Consider the following 19645-nt stretch of genomic DNA (forward strand, 5'->3'; position numbering starts at 1 on the left):
TCCTCTCCTCTATCCCTCTTCTATCCGCCTCCCACTCTCTCCCTATTTATTTCAAAACCCCCTTCCCCTCCCCCTTTTCTGATGAAGGGTCTAGGCCCGAAACGTCAGCCTCTCTGCTCCTATGATGCTGCTTGGCCTGCTGTGTTCATCCAGCCCTGCACCTTGTTATCTCGGATTCACCAGCATCTGCAGTTCCTACTAGAAATAGTTCCTACTATCTCTGTCTCTGTCTCTGGTTTTCTTTTGGTTTCTATTGGTTGTATACGGTGTTGTTTTTCCATTGGGTAGCTGCGGCGAGAAACTGCTTTTCTATTGGCTTTGCGGTGAGAGACTTGTTTTCTATTGGTTGCCGGTTGTACACCTGCGCAATTTTGTGGTCGACGTTTGAAGCCTGTTTATTGGTTGAGCCTTCTAGTTATCCAGCTGCCTATTGGCTAACTGGTTGATTGGCAGCGAAGTCCTGGGGGCCGGGAGGAGGCAGTGCGACGGTAGTTATTTCCGGAGTTGTCAGTGTGAGGAAGTTTGTTAGAGACAAGAGTATGTCGTTCCCTGTAGTTGGACGCTGTGCCTGTGTTTTTTTCATTAGTCTGCTTGGTTTAAATGTGTTGTTTGGGGAAAAAATTAAATTTAAACCTTCACCTCCGCAGACAGCTGTCCGCCTGTTTACCGACACCGAATTGGCCAAATACAATGGAGAAGAGGTGAATAAATTTAACTTGTTACTGACTTATTTAACGAGAATTCTTTTTGCTTTAAATCAGTATTTGTTCTGAGGTTTAGTAATGTTTTTCAAGATGCCCGATGAATTGCTGTGTCATTCTATTATTTTGCAAGTACAACTTTCAATGGTTTGTACCCGCACTAATATTTCTCAATTAAGTTAATTATCAATTTATAATCAACATCAACTGCATTATAGATTGCAACAAGTTGTTACCATGGTAATTCATTGGAGGCCCATAATAATAGTAAACAAAGCTAACTTTTTAAACTTTGAAATCCATTTGACATTTTTGAATATGGTTAGTACAATTGTCATTTGTGTGTCCAGCAAACAAATGGTTTAAATCTTTAGGAAAATTTTCTCCTTGTTTAATAAAGCTACATTAGTTTAATAATTCATCATGGCATGTAATATTTGTTATTTGTCAATTATCTTAGCAAAATTATTTCTGCAGTTATACTCACACATTGTTTCTGCATCATAATGTCCATCACTTGCCATCACTTATATTGGTAGTACTACATAAACCAGGCACAGTCTACCCGTGGGGGTGGAGGAGGTGCTAATAAATAAGTTTACCATGACATGAAGATTGGCCATTGACAGTGAGGAAGAAGATTTTGGCTTAAAGGAGACTATAAACTGATTGGGCAGGTCAGTGGCACATGGAATCTAACCCTGATAGGATAATGTACTTTGGAAGAAGGACAAAGATAGAGAGTACCCAATAAATGGTGGGACACTAGGAAGCTCGAAGGCAAACATCCTGTATGCCTTTGCCAGTCATAGCATAGATTACAAGAGCAGTAAGGTCATGTTGGACCTGTACAGAACTTTGATTGGGCTACAGCTAGAATACTGCATGTAATTCTTGTCACCGCACTATTGAAAGAATGTGATTGCATTGGAACGGGCGTAAAGGAGACTCCCCCGTGACGAAGCACTTCAGTACAAACAGAGCTGAGGGTTGTTTTCTTTGGAGTAGCAAAAGTTGAGAGGGAGCCTGATTTGAGATGTATAAAATTATGATTGACATGGACAAAAGTGGATAGAAGGCTGCTGTTCTTCTTAGTTGAAGCATCAATAACAAGCGGGTACACTTTTAAGGCAAAAGGGTGGAGATTTAGAAGGGACTTGAGGAAAAGAATTTTAACCCAGATGTGATGGGGTTTCTGGAATGCGTTGCCTGGGAGCATAGTTGAGGGTGGGAAACCGCAGAACTTTTAAAAAGTACTTAGATGAGCACTTGAAGTGTCATAACATTCAAGGCTATGGGCCTAGTGCAGCAAAGTGGGACTAGTGTAGATTTAGTGTAGCTTTGGTGGTACAGACTTGATGGGCCAAGAGACCTCTTCCTTATTTTATTATTCTATGATTGAAAGATTTTAGATGATGGGTATGTGATTTTTTTTTTAATTTTTATTTTTTTGTTTATTTTGGCTGTTTGTTCCATTGTAGGAATATCTTTGGGGAGAAACATTGTTGATGCATTGTGCTGGAAACAGATGGTCTTTATAGTTTGTGTGGATGGATGCCACACATTCTGTCCTTGCTGGGGTTTGCCAGCTTCTTATTTCTATCAGTTCTGATCAGTTCATTCCATATTTTATAGAACATACTTTTTCCCTCCTCTTACTAGAGTGATTCCTATTTCAAGTCTTTGACCAAGAATTTGACACTGGTGTATTTCCTTACTGTTAGAATTGTGAAGTAATGCAAAGAAGTGCTGCAATCTTTTATACTTTGTCACACTGTGCTCCCACATGCATCCAATCCTGAAGTATGTGAGATGTTTGATTTGGCATTGATTATTGTAGAAAAGCATTCCCTAGCTCTGACAGAGAAACTTTTTTTGCTTGGAGTATGCTTTAACTTTGAACCTCCATGACTGCATTAAAGTTCTGTCACAGGAATAAAACTGAGATAATAACAACTTGTGTTTGTGCATTGATGCTGTGTAGTAAAGCTTTTAAAAAGCCTGAGGTGTGCTATTAGCAATTCAAGGAAGGTGAATGGAAAGTGGGAGCTAGTAGTAGTGTGATTAAATTTTTTAATGAGACTCAGAAAGGAAAACAGAAGAAGGCACGGGAATCACTAAGTTGGGCCTCAGTGGCTGAAGCCACATTGCTAAGCGTGAAATGAAAGGAAGAATGACCAGAGAAACAGAATTTTGGGGTGGATTGAGATTTTAAAATCCAAGACCTTGGCTTTCTCAAAGCCAATGTAGGTGAGTGAGGATAGGGGTGATGGGCAGATGGAATAGGACGTGCTCAGCATAGTTTAGACAGATTGATGTTTCAGTGGAGGATGGAAGCCTCCCAGTAGAGTATTGGAATAGTCAAATTTTCAAGTTACGAAGTATAGATAAGAGTTTTACAGCAGATAGTGAGTTTATAGCAGAGGTGGGCAATATTGTGGAAATGGAACTCTTAAGTATGCTTGGAGAGATGTCCTAGGCCTCCAAGTCTTGGATTCATTTTCAGAAACCTGTGTTCTGCCATATGTTTTACTCCCAGTCTAATGTTTTATGTTTAAGTAATATTTTCCAATTTTGTTTCTCAAAGGAATATGTCTAGGTGTGCCAGGTTACCAGAAGTGGCCAGCAAATGACCCATCTCTGTCGTCTTAGAACTTAGAACAGTACAGGCCCTTGAGCCCACTATATTGTGCTGACCTATTATCCTACTAAGATCTGTTGTCTCCATCATCCCAATTGCCAGTTTTTAGCCATTTCAGTTCACTTTGATACAAGAAACAGTTGAGCACATGGGATACAGCAAAAGCAAATATTCTGGCTGTAGTGCTAAAGACGTCTGCTCCATTGTACATGTTTCAACAGAATTACAACATTGACATCTATCTGACAATATGTGAAATTGCTCTCCAGACCTAGTTGCAGGCCTATCAGTCTATCTTCTATCATCAGCAAAATTATGGAAGGTGCTGGTGCTGGTGCTATCACTAACTTGGCAATAATCTGCTCATCAGTGTTCAGTTCAGGTTTCTCTGTCTCTCAGCTCCAAATCTCATAACAGCCTTGGTCCAAACATGGACAAAAGAGCTGAACTCTAAAAGTGGGGTGCGCATGACTGTTCTTGACTTCAAGGCAGCATTTGACTGAATATGGCATCAAGGATTCTAGCAAATTCAAGGTTAATGGAAATCAATGAGGGGTGAATCTCTAGCATTAAGGAAGCCAATCTTCCTGGTCCCAGCACATCACTGCAGGAGTTCCTCCGGGCAGTCCCCTCGTGCAACCATTATCACCTTCTCCCACAGCAAAAGAGAGAATCCTCAACAATATCCTGGCTGTAGTGCTGAAGACTTCTGCTCCATAAGTATTTGTTGCAGTTCCCTCCATCATGAGGTCAGAATTGAGGATGCTGTCTGATCGCATGATCTTTAGTTTCATTTATAACTCTTCAGATATTGAAGCAGTTTGTGGCCATGTTAAGTTAAACTGGGACAGCATTCAAGTTTAGGCTGGTAATCTCCAACAACAGAGAGTCCAATCATCTCCCTTTGACATTCACAGCTCTTCCATTACATAATGTCCCATCGTCAAAGTCGTGGAGCTCACTACTGACCCAGAGAAGACCAGATGCTGTATGTTGTATGGCTGGTAACTCATTTGCACGTGAAGCTATCTATCATCTACAAAGCACCAAGTTATGAGCAATGGAATGCTTGTCCCTTGTTTGACTACACACTAAACCACAACATTCAAGAAGCTTGATACCAAGACTATGCAATTTGCTCGATTGGCACCAAAACTATCAACTTAAGTATTCACTCACTCTACCAAAGGTGCACAGCAGCAGCAGTGCATACTATCTACAAGATATAGTGCAGAAACATGCCAAGGCTCCTTTAACAACACCTCCCATATTCATGACCCCTACCACCTGGACAGACAGGGGCAGCAGACAGTAGAACAACATTGTCTGCAAGTTTCCCTCCAAGCCAAATGCCCTCATAATTTGGAACTCTATCGGTTCTTCTGTCACTGGGTCACTGAGCTCCTTTCCTAACAGCAATGTGCATCTACCTCCACCACAGATTGCTCTGCTCTGATTGAAGAGTGCGTCCAGCATTACCTTCTAAAGGGCAACTAGGAATCAACGTTCTCTCTGAGCTGAGCTCACATGTAACCGCTCCAAGAGTCTGATCAGCATATGGATGCCGTTTGCTGCCTTAATTTGGATTCCAGAAGTTTCTGCTGTGCATGGACTTTGCAAGTATGAGCAGAAAGCTGTTAGGAATGAACAATAATTGTTAACAATGCCATCATTACCCAGTGTCCCGCGATAGGTTTTAAAAGAAATCCATTCAATCCATTATTAATTCTTCCTTTTGCTCTTTTTAGAAAGATCAACCCATCTATATGGCAATTAAGGGAGTTGTGTTTGATGTGACTTCGGGAAAAGGTAAACATTATTTTATATGTCATGGCCTCCTCTTAGTTCTACACAAATGCTGACATTTATATGTTAAAATTTTAGCTGAGGCCTGATGGTAAAGTTGTGCTGGTAGTTTTTTTTATATATCTAATGTTTATAATTACTCATATGGGATCAATAAAATACACTTTATTTTGACTAAAATCATATCGGTCATCTTTTCTTAATTTGTGAAATAGGTCTTGGGAACGGGAGTGATCCACTTAGTCCTTTGAGCCAGTTGACCTGATCAATAAGATCATGGATGATCTGGCTATGGTTTCAGTTCCACTTTTCCTGCAACCTATTACTCTTGACTCCCTTGTCTGTCTAAAATTCAATTAACTCCATTTGAATAAATGTGAAGACCCAGTTTTCCATGATTTTCTAGGAAAAATAATTTCGCACTCTAGCGATGCTTTGAGAGATAAAAATTCCCCTTATTTTTGTCTTAAAAGGGAGATTTCTCATTCTTAAACCTGGCCTCTTAGTTTTAAAAATCGAAAGAACTGCAGATGCTGTAAATCAGGAACAAAAACAAAATTGCTGGAAAAGCTCAGCAGGTCTGGCAGCATCTGTCAAGGAAAAAGCAGAGTTAGTTTTAGTTATTCACAAGAAATCCTCCTTATCCACCTTAACGAGTCTCCTCAAGATATTGTGTATTTCAATAAGATCAACTCTCATTTTTCTAAGCTTCAATGAATATAGGCCTAATCTGTTCATAAAATAAGCCCTTCATCCCAGAAATGAGTCAAGTGAACCTTCTATGAACTGCTTCTATAGTTATTATATCTTTCAAATAGAGAGATTGACTGACTGTACACAGTAATCCAGTTGTGATCTCACTATTATTCTGTACAGCTGCAGGAAAACTTCCTCACTTTTTTTTTATACTTTGTTCCCACTGGGATGAATGAGAGTAGTCCACTTATTTTCCTACACGTGCAGACTAACTTTGATTTATGTGCCAGGACAGCCAGATTCTTCTGTACCACAATCCTACAGTCTGTCTCCATTTAAATAGTAATCTGTTTTTCTATTGTCCTTGCCAAAATGGACAAGTTTATATTTACGCATGGTACACTCTATCTTCCAAATCTTTGGACACACAGGTAACCTTTCTATATCAGTTTGCGAACTCTCAACCTCCTCTAGACAATCTACTTTCTTAGCCAGCTTGGTTGTCATCAGCAAATTTAACTGCCATACACTTGATCCCCTCTTCCAAATCATTGATGTAGATTGTTTACTGACTGAGGGTGCAGCACTGATCTCTGTGGCACTTCTTAGTTGAATCTTGTGTGACAATACTATGGCATTGAGTAGTGTATTTTGTCTTTTTAAGGCAGAGGTATAAAGCTGACTATTTGAATCCAATAAAGTTAACAGCTTGTGAGGCATTTTTTTTAAAAGTTGGAACAATAGAAGCAGCTTGAATGAGTGGAGTTGAGCTCCCCCAGAGCCAGGATTTTTAGTTTTAGTTTTTTAGTAGCATTTGTTGCTGGGATCATGACCCCAAGTTTGGAAGCCTCAGTACATCCCTCCCTGCTACTGAGTTTTTTTTTTTTCTTGATGATTTTCCTCCTGGACCGGAAAAGTGCATATGAGACAATTCATTTTACTGAATTTGCCTTTGCCAAGGGTGTGTTTATGGGATACTAATATATTGGATTAGTTACTGTTTAGTAGTTAAATAATCTGTTATTCTGTTAAGTGTTCCAATAGAATTTAGTTATTCCAATTTGTTTTTCTTTCTTTTATTACATTTTAACTATAGTGTATAAATGTGTGTTTTGCTTCAAGACTGATAGTTTGACCAATCGAGTCACATCTGGAATGCAATGCAATGCCTGATACTTGCCTTTAAAATAAGAAAACGTCAGAGTCCAGGTATCTTCTTAATATATTTTGAGGGGATTGGTCTGGTCCATAACAATTGCCAACAGAAAACTTTGATCTAAGTTTCCCAATGACTCCAAAATTGTTATGTTATAGAGAGCTCGAGTCTCAACGCAGCTCCTTACTTAACATTTTGAGACCTTCTCCATCTGTCTAAGTTTTATTTTCTACAATAACTAAATCAGGACGCTTTTGTTTATCCAGCCTAGTACATTGAAGTAAAATTTACGTAGATAACCATGGATAGCATCCTCCCATGTTTATCCATTCAGGAAGTAGCTTTATTAAAGACCTAAAGTTGCATTACCTCTGCAGATGTCGTCACCTCGTCTCTCTGCCGTTCGTGACCCTTTGCCCAGTAAAATTCATATTCTCTCCCATACTGGCTATTTTCCCCTGCAATGACCCTAGGTTCACTTCCTGAAGGGTTGCATACTAGAATGCATCTGTCTCTCAACTGGTTTGAGCAATTTATTATCAGATCAGCTTCTACTACAGTAAGAACTAAGGCCTTGCTCTCTTCTGTTGCCCCAGCTTCTTGCCTCTACTGTTAATTTTCCTTGACTCCAGTAGTTATGAGGACCTCTTGAAATTCTTTTGTCACTAAAGGTGAGATAACCCATTCAGTTGGCTGGTGTACATTTCCTTCCCCAGTTCCACCAAACCAGGTTTTCTTAAAGGCTCCCACCTTCGCATCTGGCTGCATCTTTTTCAACTTCTTGTGCTCTCTCCACACAATCTCTTTCAGCTCATCTTGTGCGCTCTCAACACCACTTCCGGTAATCTGGGAATCATCAACTTCTTTATCTGGCTTGCATTACAGCTGACATTAAAAGATTCCCTCCTTGGATACTATCCACCTGTCTCGCTAAATGGTCATGGTTTCACTTTCATCAAAGCTGCACATTACACTTCTGTCCTTTCAAAATACTATTGCGATGTTTGTTTTCATTGTTGTGCCTGCCAGGACACACTTGGTCTTTCTCATTGCTTTTTATATGATTGAACTACAACTTCCTATCTTTGTTCTCTATATTAATGCAAACTAGGTTGCCTGTATTTTGCTGGTACAATATTTCCATTCCTCGTGGAGTTTTTCAGGTGCAGAAAGTTGCTAGTCTGTGTATGTCAATCTGGCAAATTGGATGTCAACAGTAAAATGTTTTCTAATATATTGGAAATAAGAGTTTTTTTCTAATGGCAGTATGACGTATACACCAAGCCTAGTGCATAGTGCACAGGAGGGGTGACGTTCTAATAATGTTCAACAGCAAAAGTGACTATCACTTTGTACATGTCATAAATTATTTCAGTAAATGCTGACATAGCCAGGCTGTAAAGTTTAAGTATTCGTTTTAATATATTTCCCCATGCCACCATTTGTTTTTCTGCCTCCTTTATCAGCGGCCCCAGCTGAACTTCTGGGTCAATAGTTCGTATGAAGACATTTTGAGAACGTCAAGACAGCATTCCAGGGAATCTGCAGGAAGCACGCTGAAACAAAAGCAAGGGCATTTGGCAATCCCAAATTACACATTAATCTACACTAGCTCTTGTCTTAAATAATGAAGAGAATTTTTTTAGTTTCTCTTTATGGTATTAACCACTTTTTAAAACTGATTTTTTTAATGTTGCATGAACCTGAACACTCAAATCTTTCTATCTTCAGATCTCTTGGCTTTCCCCATCTCAAATACACTTCTTTCTTCAACATATGCTACCTTCCTTTTATGGATTTCAAAGTTAGCCATATTTTTGATCACTTTACTATCTTCTAAATATTTCCTTGCAGTTTATTTTAGTTCTCGAAATTTTGCAAATTTATCTACCATCCTCTTGGCTTTGTATCCAAATGATTGATTGTACTTGTAATAATCTCCATCTGCCCAGACTCCAAATGGGAAGTTACTGAAGGGAAGAGGAGAGTCTTGTATTTGGAAGGTGCATGTACCACTTAGTTTATAGCCTGCCCAGCCTGTGAAGAGAAGAATAACCTTGTAAAGTAAAACATATTCTTTTATCTCTAGAATTTTATGGAAAAGGTGGCCCATACAATGCACTGGTGGGGAAAGACTCTACTCGTGCTGTGGCAAAAATGTCCTTGGAACCTGAAGACCTGACACATGACACGGTGAGCTCTTCTTGCTGCATTGGTGAATTAATTTTCTCTTGATCACGCACGTGTGCTCATTCTTACCATCTGATCCCAACAGGATGGATTGTGTTTAGCTATTTAGCAAGGAGGGTTTGGAATGTGTATAATCCAGAGAAATTGCTAGTTAAATAGAAAAGTAGCTTTTGTTTTATTAAAAAGGACTTGATGCAATATAAATGTTCAGATGTAATAGTGAATCCACTAAGAAAATATTTGAGATAAAAGCAGGAGTAGTGTGTGTAATTTGAGGCTCTGTAATGAAAAATATGCTGAGACAAAGCAAGGGTAGAGTGCAGATTCCTTGGAATGCTGCCTTGACAGACTTGAAATGTCTTCATGCTGAACTCTTCCTCAGAAGTTCGACTAGGGGCCCAGAGTAAAGGAGGCTGTTTATTAGTTCATATTTTGAATGGAAGTATTTTTTTTTTGTAATTGTTTTTAATAAGCTGTAATTTCTCAAAAGGAACAGATAGAGAGAATTCAGAATCCAAAGTGTGAAAAGTGAATGCAATCACTTGCGTTGAATTAAGTGCCATTAGGATGGCGTTTAAATTTGCCCCTGCAGTTGAAACTGATGTCATGAAACATTAATATGTTTTTGGATATTACCACTTTTAAATCATTAAAAAGAATTGCAGAATCCTTCTTTCTGCAGTAACCAGTTCTTAACTCTTATTCTTGCCTTCGCTGTCCCTCGGTTGATGGCCTTTCAATGACCCTGCCATGCTTGTTTAGAGTCAATCTGTCCCAATTTAAATTAGATTTTGAGTACTTGTCAGTTTGTTGAAGCAGCAATGCTTAAAAAATGCCCAACAGTGTACGGATGAAGAGGATACCACTGATGAAATAGAAAATTAATTCATAGAGTTGTAGAATGGTTACAGCACAGAATAGACTATAAACCCATTTAGCTAGACCTATTCTTCCTCCAGCTTTGCACATTTTTTTCTTTGTTTATCGTATTCCCTTTTGAAAGCCATAACTCAGTCTGCCTCCAATGGTGCCTCAGGGCTGCACTCGTGATCATAAACATTTTTGTTAATAAAAGATTTTCCTCATGTCAGCAATTGGTGTCTTTGCCAAACGCTTTTTATCAATGCCCTCTGGTTCTCAATCTTTCCACTAATGGAAGTAGTTTCTTTCTGTGTACTCCAGATCCCTCAGTTTTTTTTTTAGTACCTAAATCAAATATCCTTGAGCTTTATCTCTTCTAAGGATTTAAGGCCCTCATCCCTGGACCAATTCCCATAATTTTTTTTCCTGTATCCTCTCAAACCTTTACATCTTCCTTGAGGTACGGAATCCAGAATTGAACATGATAATCTAGCTAAGGTTTGAGAAATGGTCATGATGACTTGTTTGCTTTGATAATCTGTGCCTCTATTTATAAATCCAAGATCCCATCTGCCATTTGTAATCAGTTTCTCAATCTTCCCTGCCATCTTCAATGATTTCTATACATATACAGATTCCTTCAAAATCTTTGAAATTGTACCACTTACTTTACACTGTCTCTGCTTGTTCTTCCTACAAAATATCATATGATGTTATGTTTGCCCATATCTCCCAGCCTGTCTGTGTTGTTTTTGAAGTCTGTCACTGTTTCTCATTGCAATTCACAATATCTCAAATCTTGAGTCATCAACATGCTCCTCATTGTCCGTCCTCAATGCCCTCACTCTTAACAAGTGCTCAGGAGAAAGAAGTGACAGTTGGAGAGCAGGGATTTCAGTGAAAGGGTGGGTCAGTGAGCAGGAGGGTTAAGGAATGGAAGAAACAGCAAGTCAGAAGGATTGGTCATAAGCTGAAAGAGATTGACAATTTTTAAAATTTGCTTTATTTAAAAAGTTACATAATTTACTGATACAGAATTTTATTATGTAAAGTATTTCAACTTAAAGGGCATAGGTTTTTTTCTGATGACCAAAGTCCTATATAACCTAACTACGGTTTTTACATTGGTTGTCATGGAAAAATCTGCTTCATTTAAAGTTGCTCTTTTCGGGAAGACTGCTGCATCTCTAAGGGATTACAGAAACTTAATTTTAAACTGAATTTATCAAGAGCAAAAATGATGTGTTCAAAAAGCGTACCAGTTTTTCAATGGGACAAGAAATTCGCAGCTAGAAAGTGATCACGATCACCCTCATGCTCAAAATTCCACCGAAATGAGTTTCCAGTTTGTGAGCAGCTTGCTTATTTTCTGAGCTTTTATTTCAAGTAGCTAATAAAGCCCAGGGATTCTGGAGGATTGGTTGCAAGAGGGGGAGGCTGAGCACAGTTGAGAGGTTATGCATATTGTCTTGAGGGGGGGGGAGGTTGGTGGCAGTGTCATCAGAAGAGGATGAATTTCCTCTGGAGCTGGGACTTAGACCAGTGCTCCACAGAGACTGGCAACTTGAAACAATAGGATAGTGTTTTTCTAGCAAATTATTTTTTGTTTCAGATCTCCAGTATCCACAGTTATTTGTTTCACATTCTTATTTATTTTACTGTCTTTCTTTTTAAATTTGTTTTGTAATGACCTTGACTATCACTTGGGGCACTGTAAATAGGAATTCCAATGCTAATATTACAAACCTGCATATTGCTACTTTCTGCCATACCTCTAGATGGTGCTCTGTGATCTTCAATTTACAAAAACAATTCTTGCAACATGTTTGACAGAAACATGATCAAACTTGTATTTAACTACTTTTGTGTACTTTTAATGTTACTTGTAAAGCATTTTAATGCAACCCGTCTTAAACGCCTCCCTTTCAGAAACTATTCACCAATACCATTCAGCTTTAATCACTTAATTGTTATCAGCAACATTTCCATAGTTTAATTGTTTAATGCACTGACATTTGTACAGACACCAGCTGCAGTGGTTTTGAAACATTTTTGGTTGATTGTTTCAGATTAATTATGCATCATTCTCTGCTTGTGATGCTGAAGTTCTGAAAAAAAGGCAAAATGAAGGAGAGGCCCAATGGGTCTAGCAGTATCTGTGGAGAGAGTAACCAAGTTAATGATTGAAGTCCAGTAACTCCTCTTCAGCATATTCATGCACAGAAAAGATAAATTTGTCAGCAGCATGATTGATTTAACAACAATCTTGTTTTAATATAGCATATTTAATATATTGATGCTAAATGTAACAAATATATTTGTGTAGCACAGTTGATTTGATTTGTTTTACATGGACTTACAGTAAGTCCTTTGACAAGGTCCCACATTGAAGCCTGGTCCAAAAAGTAAGAGCCCATGGGATCCAAAGCAAGATGGCAAACTGGATTCAAAAATTGGCTAACAAATAGGAGGCAAAGGATGATGGGTGGTTGTTTTTGTACTTGGAAGCCTGTGACCAGTGGTGTACCACAGGGATCGGTGCTGGGATCTTGCTGTTTGTTGTGTACGTTAACAACTTGGATCTGAATGTAGAAGGTTTAATTAGTAAGGTTGGAGATGACATGAAAATTGGGGATGTTGTTGATAGTCTCGGGCTACAGACTGATGTTGGGCAGAGCAATGGCAGATGGAATTTTATCCCAGTGAGTGCAAGGTGTTTCATTTTGGGAGGTCTAAAAAGGAAAGGATATATACAGTGAAAGGTAGGTCTCTTTGAAGTACTGAGGAACAAAGAGCAACATAGATGTCAGCACATGACAGGGTGGTGAAAAGGCATATGGGATGCTTGCCTACATTAACCAGGGTGTAGAATGTAAGAGCGAGGAAGTCTTGTTACAACTTTATAAAACATTAGTCAGACTGCATATGGAATACTGTGCGCAGTTCTGGTCGCCACATTATCAGAAGGACATGATTGCACCAAGAGAGTGCAGAAGCGATTCACTAGGATGTTGCCTGGGATGAAAAGTCTCAGTTATGAAGACAGACTGGTAGGTTGAATTTGTTTTCCTTGGTGCAGAGGAGACTGAGGGAGGAACTGATTGAGGTACACAAAAGTGAGAAACATAGAGTGAATCATGAGAATCTCTTCCCCACGGCAGATGTATCCAAGACTAGAGGACAGAAGTTTAAGATGAGGAGCAAGTAGTTGAGAGGACTTCTGAGAAAATTCTTTTTCACCCAGAGGGTGGTAGATGAATGGTGGAGGCAGGTAATCTTGCTACACTTGAGAAGCATCTGGGTGAGTACTTAAAATGTCAGGGCAAAACAGGCTATGGACAAGTGCAGGTAAATGGGATCAGTTTGGTGTTTGTTGGCTGGCATAGACATGGTGGGCCAAAAAGCCTGTTCCTATGCTACATAACCCTGACTCCCCAAAAAGTATTTATGAACGTAAGATAACAAGGTGTAGAGCTGGATGAACACAGCAGGCCGAGCAGGAAAGCTGACGTTTCGGGTCTAGACCCATCTTCGATTCAGATTTTCTGAAGAAGGGTCTAGACCTGAAATGTCAGCTTTCCTCTCCACTGCTGCTTGGCTTGCTGTGTTCATCCAGCTTTACACCTTGTTATCTCAGATTCTCCAGCATCGGCAGTTCCTACTATCTCCTTAATTATGAAAGTGTTGCACTGAAGAGCACTGGCACTTAATTCAGATATCAGTGAGATGGGTGTGGTTGCTTGTCAATAGTATCTCTCTGTCCTTGGTAGGAGTCCATGAAGAGCAAAATATATAAAAAGCATCAAAGGGAAAACAAATGCACCAGGGAATAAAGTCCAGAATGAGCAACAGCCTAGGAGAGGGCAGGTGAGTAGAGAGATCCAGCATGGAAAAAGCACGAGGGAGGAAAGATAGAGAACGGAAATACTTCATACGAGCAACAAACTCCTAACAGAAGTCCAAGACTTTTGAAAGTGAATCTCTACATAAATGTATTGTGATGTAGAATACTTACCAAAGTGGAATCAGCCATCTGGTGTGTCTCAAGCTGACATGCATTATCAACATAGTATCCTAGAAATGGTTTAATGTATAAAATACTCCATACACATTATATTGAATGTGTCCATCTTACTCATAAAAGCTGTAACATTCTTGATAGATCAGTCACATTTTAGTCTAAACATGTGATTTTTAAAAAAAGTTAGTGTTCACTCATATTTTGATCAGAGTTGACTGTTTCATGCTTTAACTCAGTCATAATCTTTCACAACCTAGATTAAATTTTGTGTAAAAATACTTTGTCATTTTATGCTATACAATTTTTATCAACGATTTTAGGTATTTTACATTTTTCCAATGCTTCTGCAATAATGTATCCCTTATTATTCCATATAATCCCATCATAAAATGCATCTTTTCAAATTCCCACTTTAATACTTTAGAAATTTTGTAATATTTTAGAAATTTAATACCTATATTTAAAAACCATTGAGTGGGTTATGCAGTAATAGGAATAGCTGCTATTTTTACAGTATGGAACTGTAAATGCTGGACCAAGACCACTAGCTCCAGAGATCTCTTTCTGAAGAGTGACTGGACCCAAAACGTTAATTCTGCTTTCTCTCCACAGATGCTGCCAGACCTGCTGAGTTTTTCCAGCAACTTCTGTTTTTGTTTCTGATTTCAAGCATCTGTGGTTCTTTGTTCTTTCTTTCCCCACTTCTTTGGGAACCTGAACAAAATCCTTACCTGTGCTCGATAAGTTCAGGCTAGGTGTTTTCTAACTCTTCCTCTTCTTTGCTTCAGATCAAATTGGCAAATAAACAGTGGCATAAAATGGTACCCCTTTTATGCCCCACGGTATTTTGCAATGAATGAGCCACTTTTTTTTTTTTTTTTTTTTTTACAGATAGCCATCAATAATTTGAGTGAAAAACATAAAACTAGCTTTTGGATCAGGTTTGTAACAGTAAATGAAAGGGAGGTGGTTCTGTGTTTATTGTTGTGGTGATGGTTACAAAACAATAGTTAATCAGGATGTCATGAGAATATTTTTCTACAAAATGTTACCCTTAAGATAGTTTGTCTTCTGTAGCAGGTAATTAGAACTTTAATATAACATCTCACCAAAAGGATAACACCGCCAACAAAGTAGCGTTTTCTCAGTACTGCCCTGAAGCACCAGTCCAGCTTGTGTGCTCCAACCCAGTGTGGAAGAAATGAAAGATGAAGAAAATGAAGCACAAAAGATCCATTCTAACAGTTCTTCATTTTCAATGCGGCTTTGATCAGCAAGTCTCTCAATAAATTGTCTTCTCAACAGATACGTTTCCACCTGGATGGCTGAACTGTTTACTTTTGCCAGTAGCTTATTTCTGTGATTTGAGATATGACTTCTATTAAATGAGGAGACAGACAGCATAAGGAGCAGGAGTAGGCCATCTGTCCCTTCGAGCCTGCTCTGCCATTCAATAAGATCACGGCTGATCTTATCATGGCCTCAGTTCCACTTACCCACCCTCTCGCTATAACCCTTAATTAATTTTTTGAATAGTAAAGGAATTATCTTAGCTTTAAAAACATTCAATGAGGAAGCCTCAACTATTTCACTGGGCAGGGAATTCCACAGATTCACAACTCTTTGGGTGAAGAAGTTCCTCCTCATTTCGGTCCTAAATCTGATCTCCCTAATTTTCAGGCTGTGCCTTGTTCTAGTTTCACCTGCCAGTGGAAACAACCTCCCTGCTTCTACCTTATCTATTCCCTTCATAATTTCATATGTTCCTATAAGATTTCCACCCCCCACCCCCCGCCACTGTCATTCTTCTGAATTCCAATGAATATAATCCCAGTCTATTCAGCCTCATAAGCCAACCCTCTTGACTCTGGAATCAACCTAGTGAATCTCCTCTGCACTCCCTCCAGTGCCAGCACACCCTTTCTCAAGGAGACCAAAACTGCACACAGTACTCCACATGTGGTCTCACCAGCACCCTATACAGCTGCAGTATAACCTCCCTGCTTTTAAACTCGATCCCTTTAGCAATGAAGGACAAAATTCCATTTGCCTTCTTAATTGTCTGTTGTACCTGTAAAACAGCATGCTGCAATTTTTCACCGTTCAAGTAATAGTCCCCTTTACTGTTAATGATGAAGTCTTAATGTCAGCCATTCAAGGGGTGTGTGATCTCTCATTTCTGACTTTTTGCCTACAATCTTTCAGTTCCAGCAGAACTGAAATGGAATCTCTGTGCTCTCATTTCCAAAAAGTATCATCTTTTAAAATAAGACCAGAGTAGTATAACTGCAAGTCACACTTGATTTGTGTTCTACACCCTTTTGATTTACAGAACATGCAAAAAAGCTTTTACAATTACCTATGTTTTCTTTCCTTTTTCCATTGTTTTAAAGACTGGACTCACTGAAGAGGAACTGAATTCTCTTGATGATGTATTCAATGACTTGTACAAGACCAAGTATCCTATTGTTGGCTACACTGCACGTCGAATTCTTAATGAAGATGGCAGCCCCAACAAAAATTTTAAACCTGAAGATCAGCCCCACTTTAGCATTAAAGATGAGTTTTGATCCCTGTTTCATATTGAAATATTTTTCATGATTTTTGTATTAATAATTTTGTATTTAGTATCTGTAGTCTATACACTACATTGTATAAAGTTTTTGTATTGTAAGAGAAGAAAAATGGTTCCCTGTGAGATTCCACGTTGGGCAGTAACCCCTTCAAAAATCAAGTACTGTGGTCTTGAACTGTGATATGAAAACTGATTTTGGTTTTATAGGCAGTCCATTAATACAAGTTGGATACCTTTTCAAAACTAGGAAGGGAATTCCTAACAAATAAGGCCAGTATATTTAAGACCTAAGGTTTTTATTCTTGTATAACATTTATTAAACTGTTTGCAAAATTGTGACTTTTGTTAACAATACAAGTTGCAGCGTGGATCTTTCAACGGCTCCTGTGATTATAGGCTTACTTGAAGATTTATTATAGTTATATCGCACTAATATAAGACTTTTGTTCACTTGTTTCAATAACATTAAAAAAAATTTAAAAACCAAGAAAATTGGTTTTTTTTTTTTCCCCAAACAGATTCCTTTTAATGAGCTTTTCAGAGGCTACAGTGAATGGCTGAAGTATTTTTTGTTTCTAAATTTAGAAACTGAAAAACTGTTAGTTTTATTTTACATTGCAAGTGTTTTTTTTTAAAAGCTGAAGTTTTTTTTCAAAGTAAGGAGTTGTGTTTTCATTTTGGGGAGTCTTATACGTGGTCATTTTTTTTCCTTTGAGAAATTTATTGAAGATGAATCATTTTAATTCAGTTAATAGTTACGTGGTTGATTTTATTTAAGATTTATGTTTGCTATATGTTTTAAATTATTTTGCATTTTGACATTACCTTCCTTTTAGTAGGTAATGAAGTTTATATATAAGGTGTTATTGGAAGTTCTTTTTTTAGGTTTAATGTTATTAATGGCATATGAGAGGCACAGAGTGAGATGAATAGTAGATTTAGAGAAGTGAGAACACAGCAGGATCGGTCAGATAGATGAGTGACTGTCAGGAAAGGTAAGAAGGTAGTTCAGAAGTCTCTGGTGTCTATTCCTCTATCAAATAGATATTCAGTTTTTGGTACTGTTGAAGGGGATAGTCTGTCTGAGGAAAATAGAAGGGACAGTCAGTTATTGGACACTAGGGAGTGATTCCAGTGTTAGGCAGCATTTGACAAGATTTAATAGAATTGTTGTTATGGGGGCTCTCCTATCAGGGGCATAATCAGGAGATTCTGTGGCAGTGAGCGTAAATTTAGGATGGTATGTTGCTTTCCTGGTGCTAGGATTAAGGATGACTCTAAGCATTTGAAGCATATTGCTGTTAGTGAGATTGAAAAGCTGGAAATTATTGTGCACATTAGTAGGAATGGTGTTTTTAGGGAAAAGATTAAAGCTTTACAAAGTGAATTTAAAAGGTTGGGCAGAAGATTAAAAATAGAACCTGTAAAAGTGGTAATCTGTGGTTTACTCCCAATGCCAAACTCGAATGAGGCAAGGAACGAAAGGATAAAGGATATAAATCAATGGCTGAAGATTTGGTTTATTGGTCAGGGATTCAGGTTTTTGGACAATTGGAGTCCCTTACGGGACAGAAAATACCTGTTCAAAAAGAATGGGTTTAACTTGAACTGTATTAGCAGGGAGATTTGCTAGTTCCATTAAAGGAGACTTTCAACTGAGAGAGGGGGAGTTGAGGAATTTTAAGTAGCAATGATAATAGAAAGATTGGGGAAGGTTTTGAATGCGAAGAGAGCGAATCAGTTAGAAAAGAAAGATGAGAGTCAGAGTACGTGGTAACTTTGAAGAACTAAATCACATTCATTTCCATGCAATGGGCCTTACAGATAAGGCTGATGAATTCAGGGTGTTTTTAGAACTTAAGGTTGGGATGTCATAGCTATAACAGAAACTTGGCTGAGAGATGGACAAGCCTGGCAGCTCAATATTCCAGGTTTTGAATGTTATAAGAAGGATGGGAAAGGAGGCAAGAAGGAAGAGGGGTTTCGGGTCGGAACCCTTCCTCAAAAAGCATCCTGACCCGAAACTTCAACTTTCCTGTTCCTCTGATGCAGCCTGGCCTACTGTATTCCTCCAGCTCCACATTGTGTTGTCTCTGATTCCAGCATCTGCTGTTTTTCTTATCCCCAAGAAAAAAAGAGGGAGTGGTGTTTTTAATTTTAACAAAAATGCATTACTGCTGTATCTAGAGAAGATATTTCTGAAAAATTGTCCAGTGAAAATATATGGGTAGAAATTTAGAAATAAGAAGGGAAGATCACCTTGATCGGATTGTATTATAGACCCCCCGCTCCCACCAATACTCGGGGAAATTGAGAAACAAGTATGTAGAGAGATCTCCGATGTATGTAATCATAATAAAGTTGTAATGGGGGATTTTTAATTTTCCAAACATTGACTGGGGCTACCATAGTGTTAAAGGTTTGGATGGTGAAGAAATTGTCAAATGTGCTCCGTTTTCTTTATCAATATGTGGATGCTCCTACTAGAGAAGGAGTAAAACTCGACCTTCCTTTTGGGCAATAAGGTAGGGCAGGTGACTGGAGTAAAGATGGGGAAACATTTTGGGTCTAGTGATCATAATTCTATTTGTTTCAAAATGGTTATAGAAAAGGATAAGCCTTCCATAAAAGTTAGTTTTCTTATTGGAGGAAGGTAAATTTTAATTGTAAGAGATAGGAACTGTCAAAAGTTAATTGGAGTAGACTGTTCACAAGTAAAAGCACATCTGGCAGGTGGGAGGCTTTCAGAGTGTGATGATGAGATTAGAAGCATTATGTACCTATTGGAGTGAAGGGTAAGCCTGATAAGATTGAGGAACAATGAATGAACAATTGGGATCAATTGAATCACTTAATTGATTATAAAGAGTATAGGGGCGTTCTTAAGAAATAAATCGGGAAGGCAAAGATGATGATATGAGATAGCATTGGCAGATAAGGTTAAGTATAATCCAAAATGATTCTACCAATGCATTAAGAGTAAGAAGGTAACGAGAGA

The 19645-nt window shown here is 38.4% G+C and overlaps 1 protein-coding gene across 1 annotated transcript; it reads left to right on the plus strand.

The window, feature by feature from the left end:
- Positions 1-473: 473 nt before the first annotated feature.
- Positions 474-17140, plus strand: nenf (neudesin neurotrophic factor). Its single transcript, XM_020529862.2, has 4 exons — positions 474-701; positions 5091-5151; positions 9090-9193; positions 16466-17140. The coding sequence occupies exons 1-4, from the start codon at positions 540-542 to the stop codon at positions 16640-16642; spliced, it is 504 nt and encodes a 167-aa protein (XP_020385451.2). The 5' UTR covers positions 474-539; the 3' UTR covers positions 16643-17140.
- Positions 17141-19645: the final 2505 nt, after the last annotated feature.

The sequence above is a fragment of the Rhincodon typus genome, chromosome 9 (genome assembly GCF_021869965.1).
Source record: "Rhincodon typus isolate 14 chromosome 9, sRhiTyp1.1, whole genome shotgun sequence".
NCBI lineage: Eukaryota > Metazoa > Chordata > Chondrichthyes > Orectolobiformes > Rhincodontidae > Rhincodon > Rhincodon typus.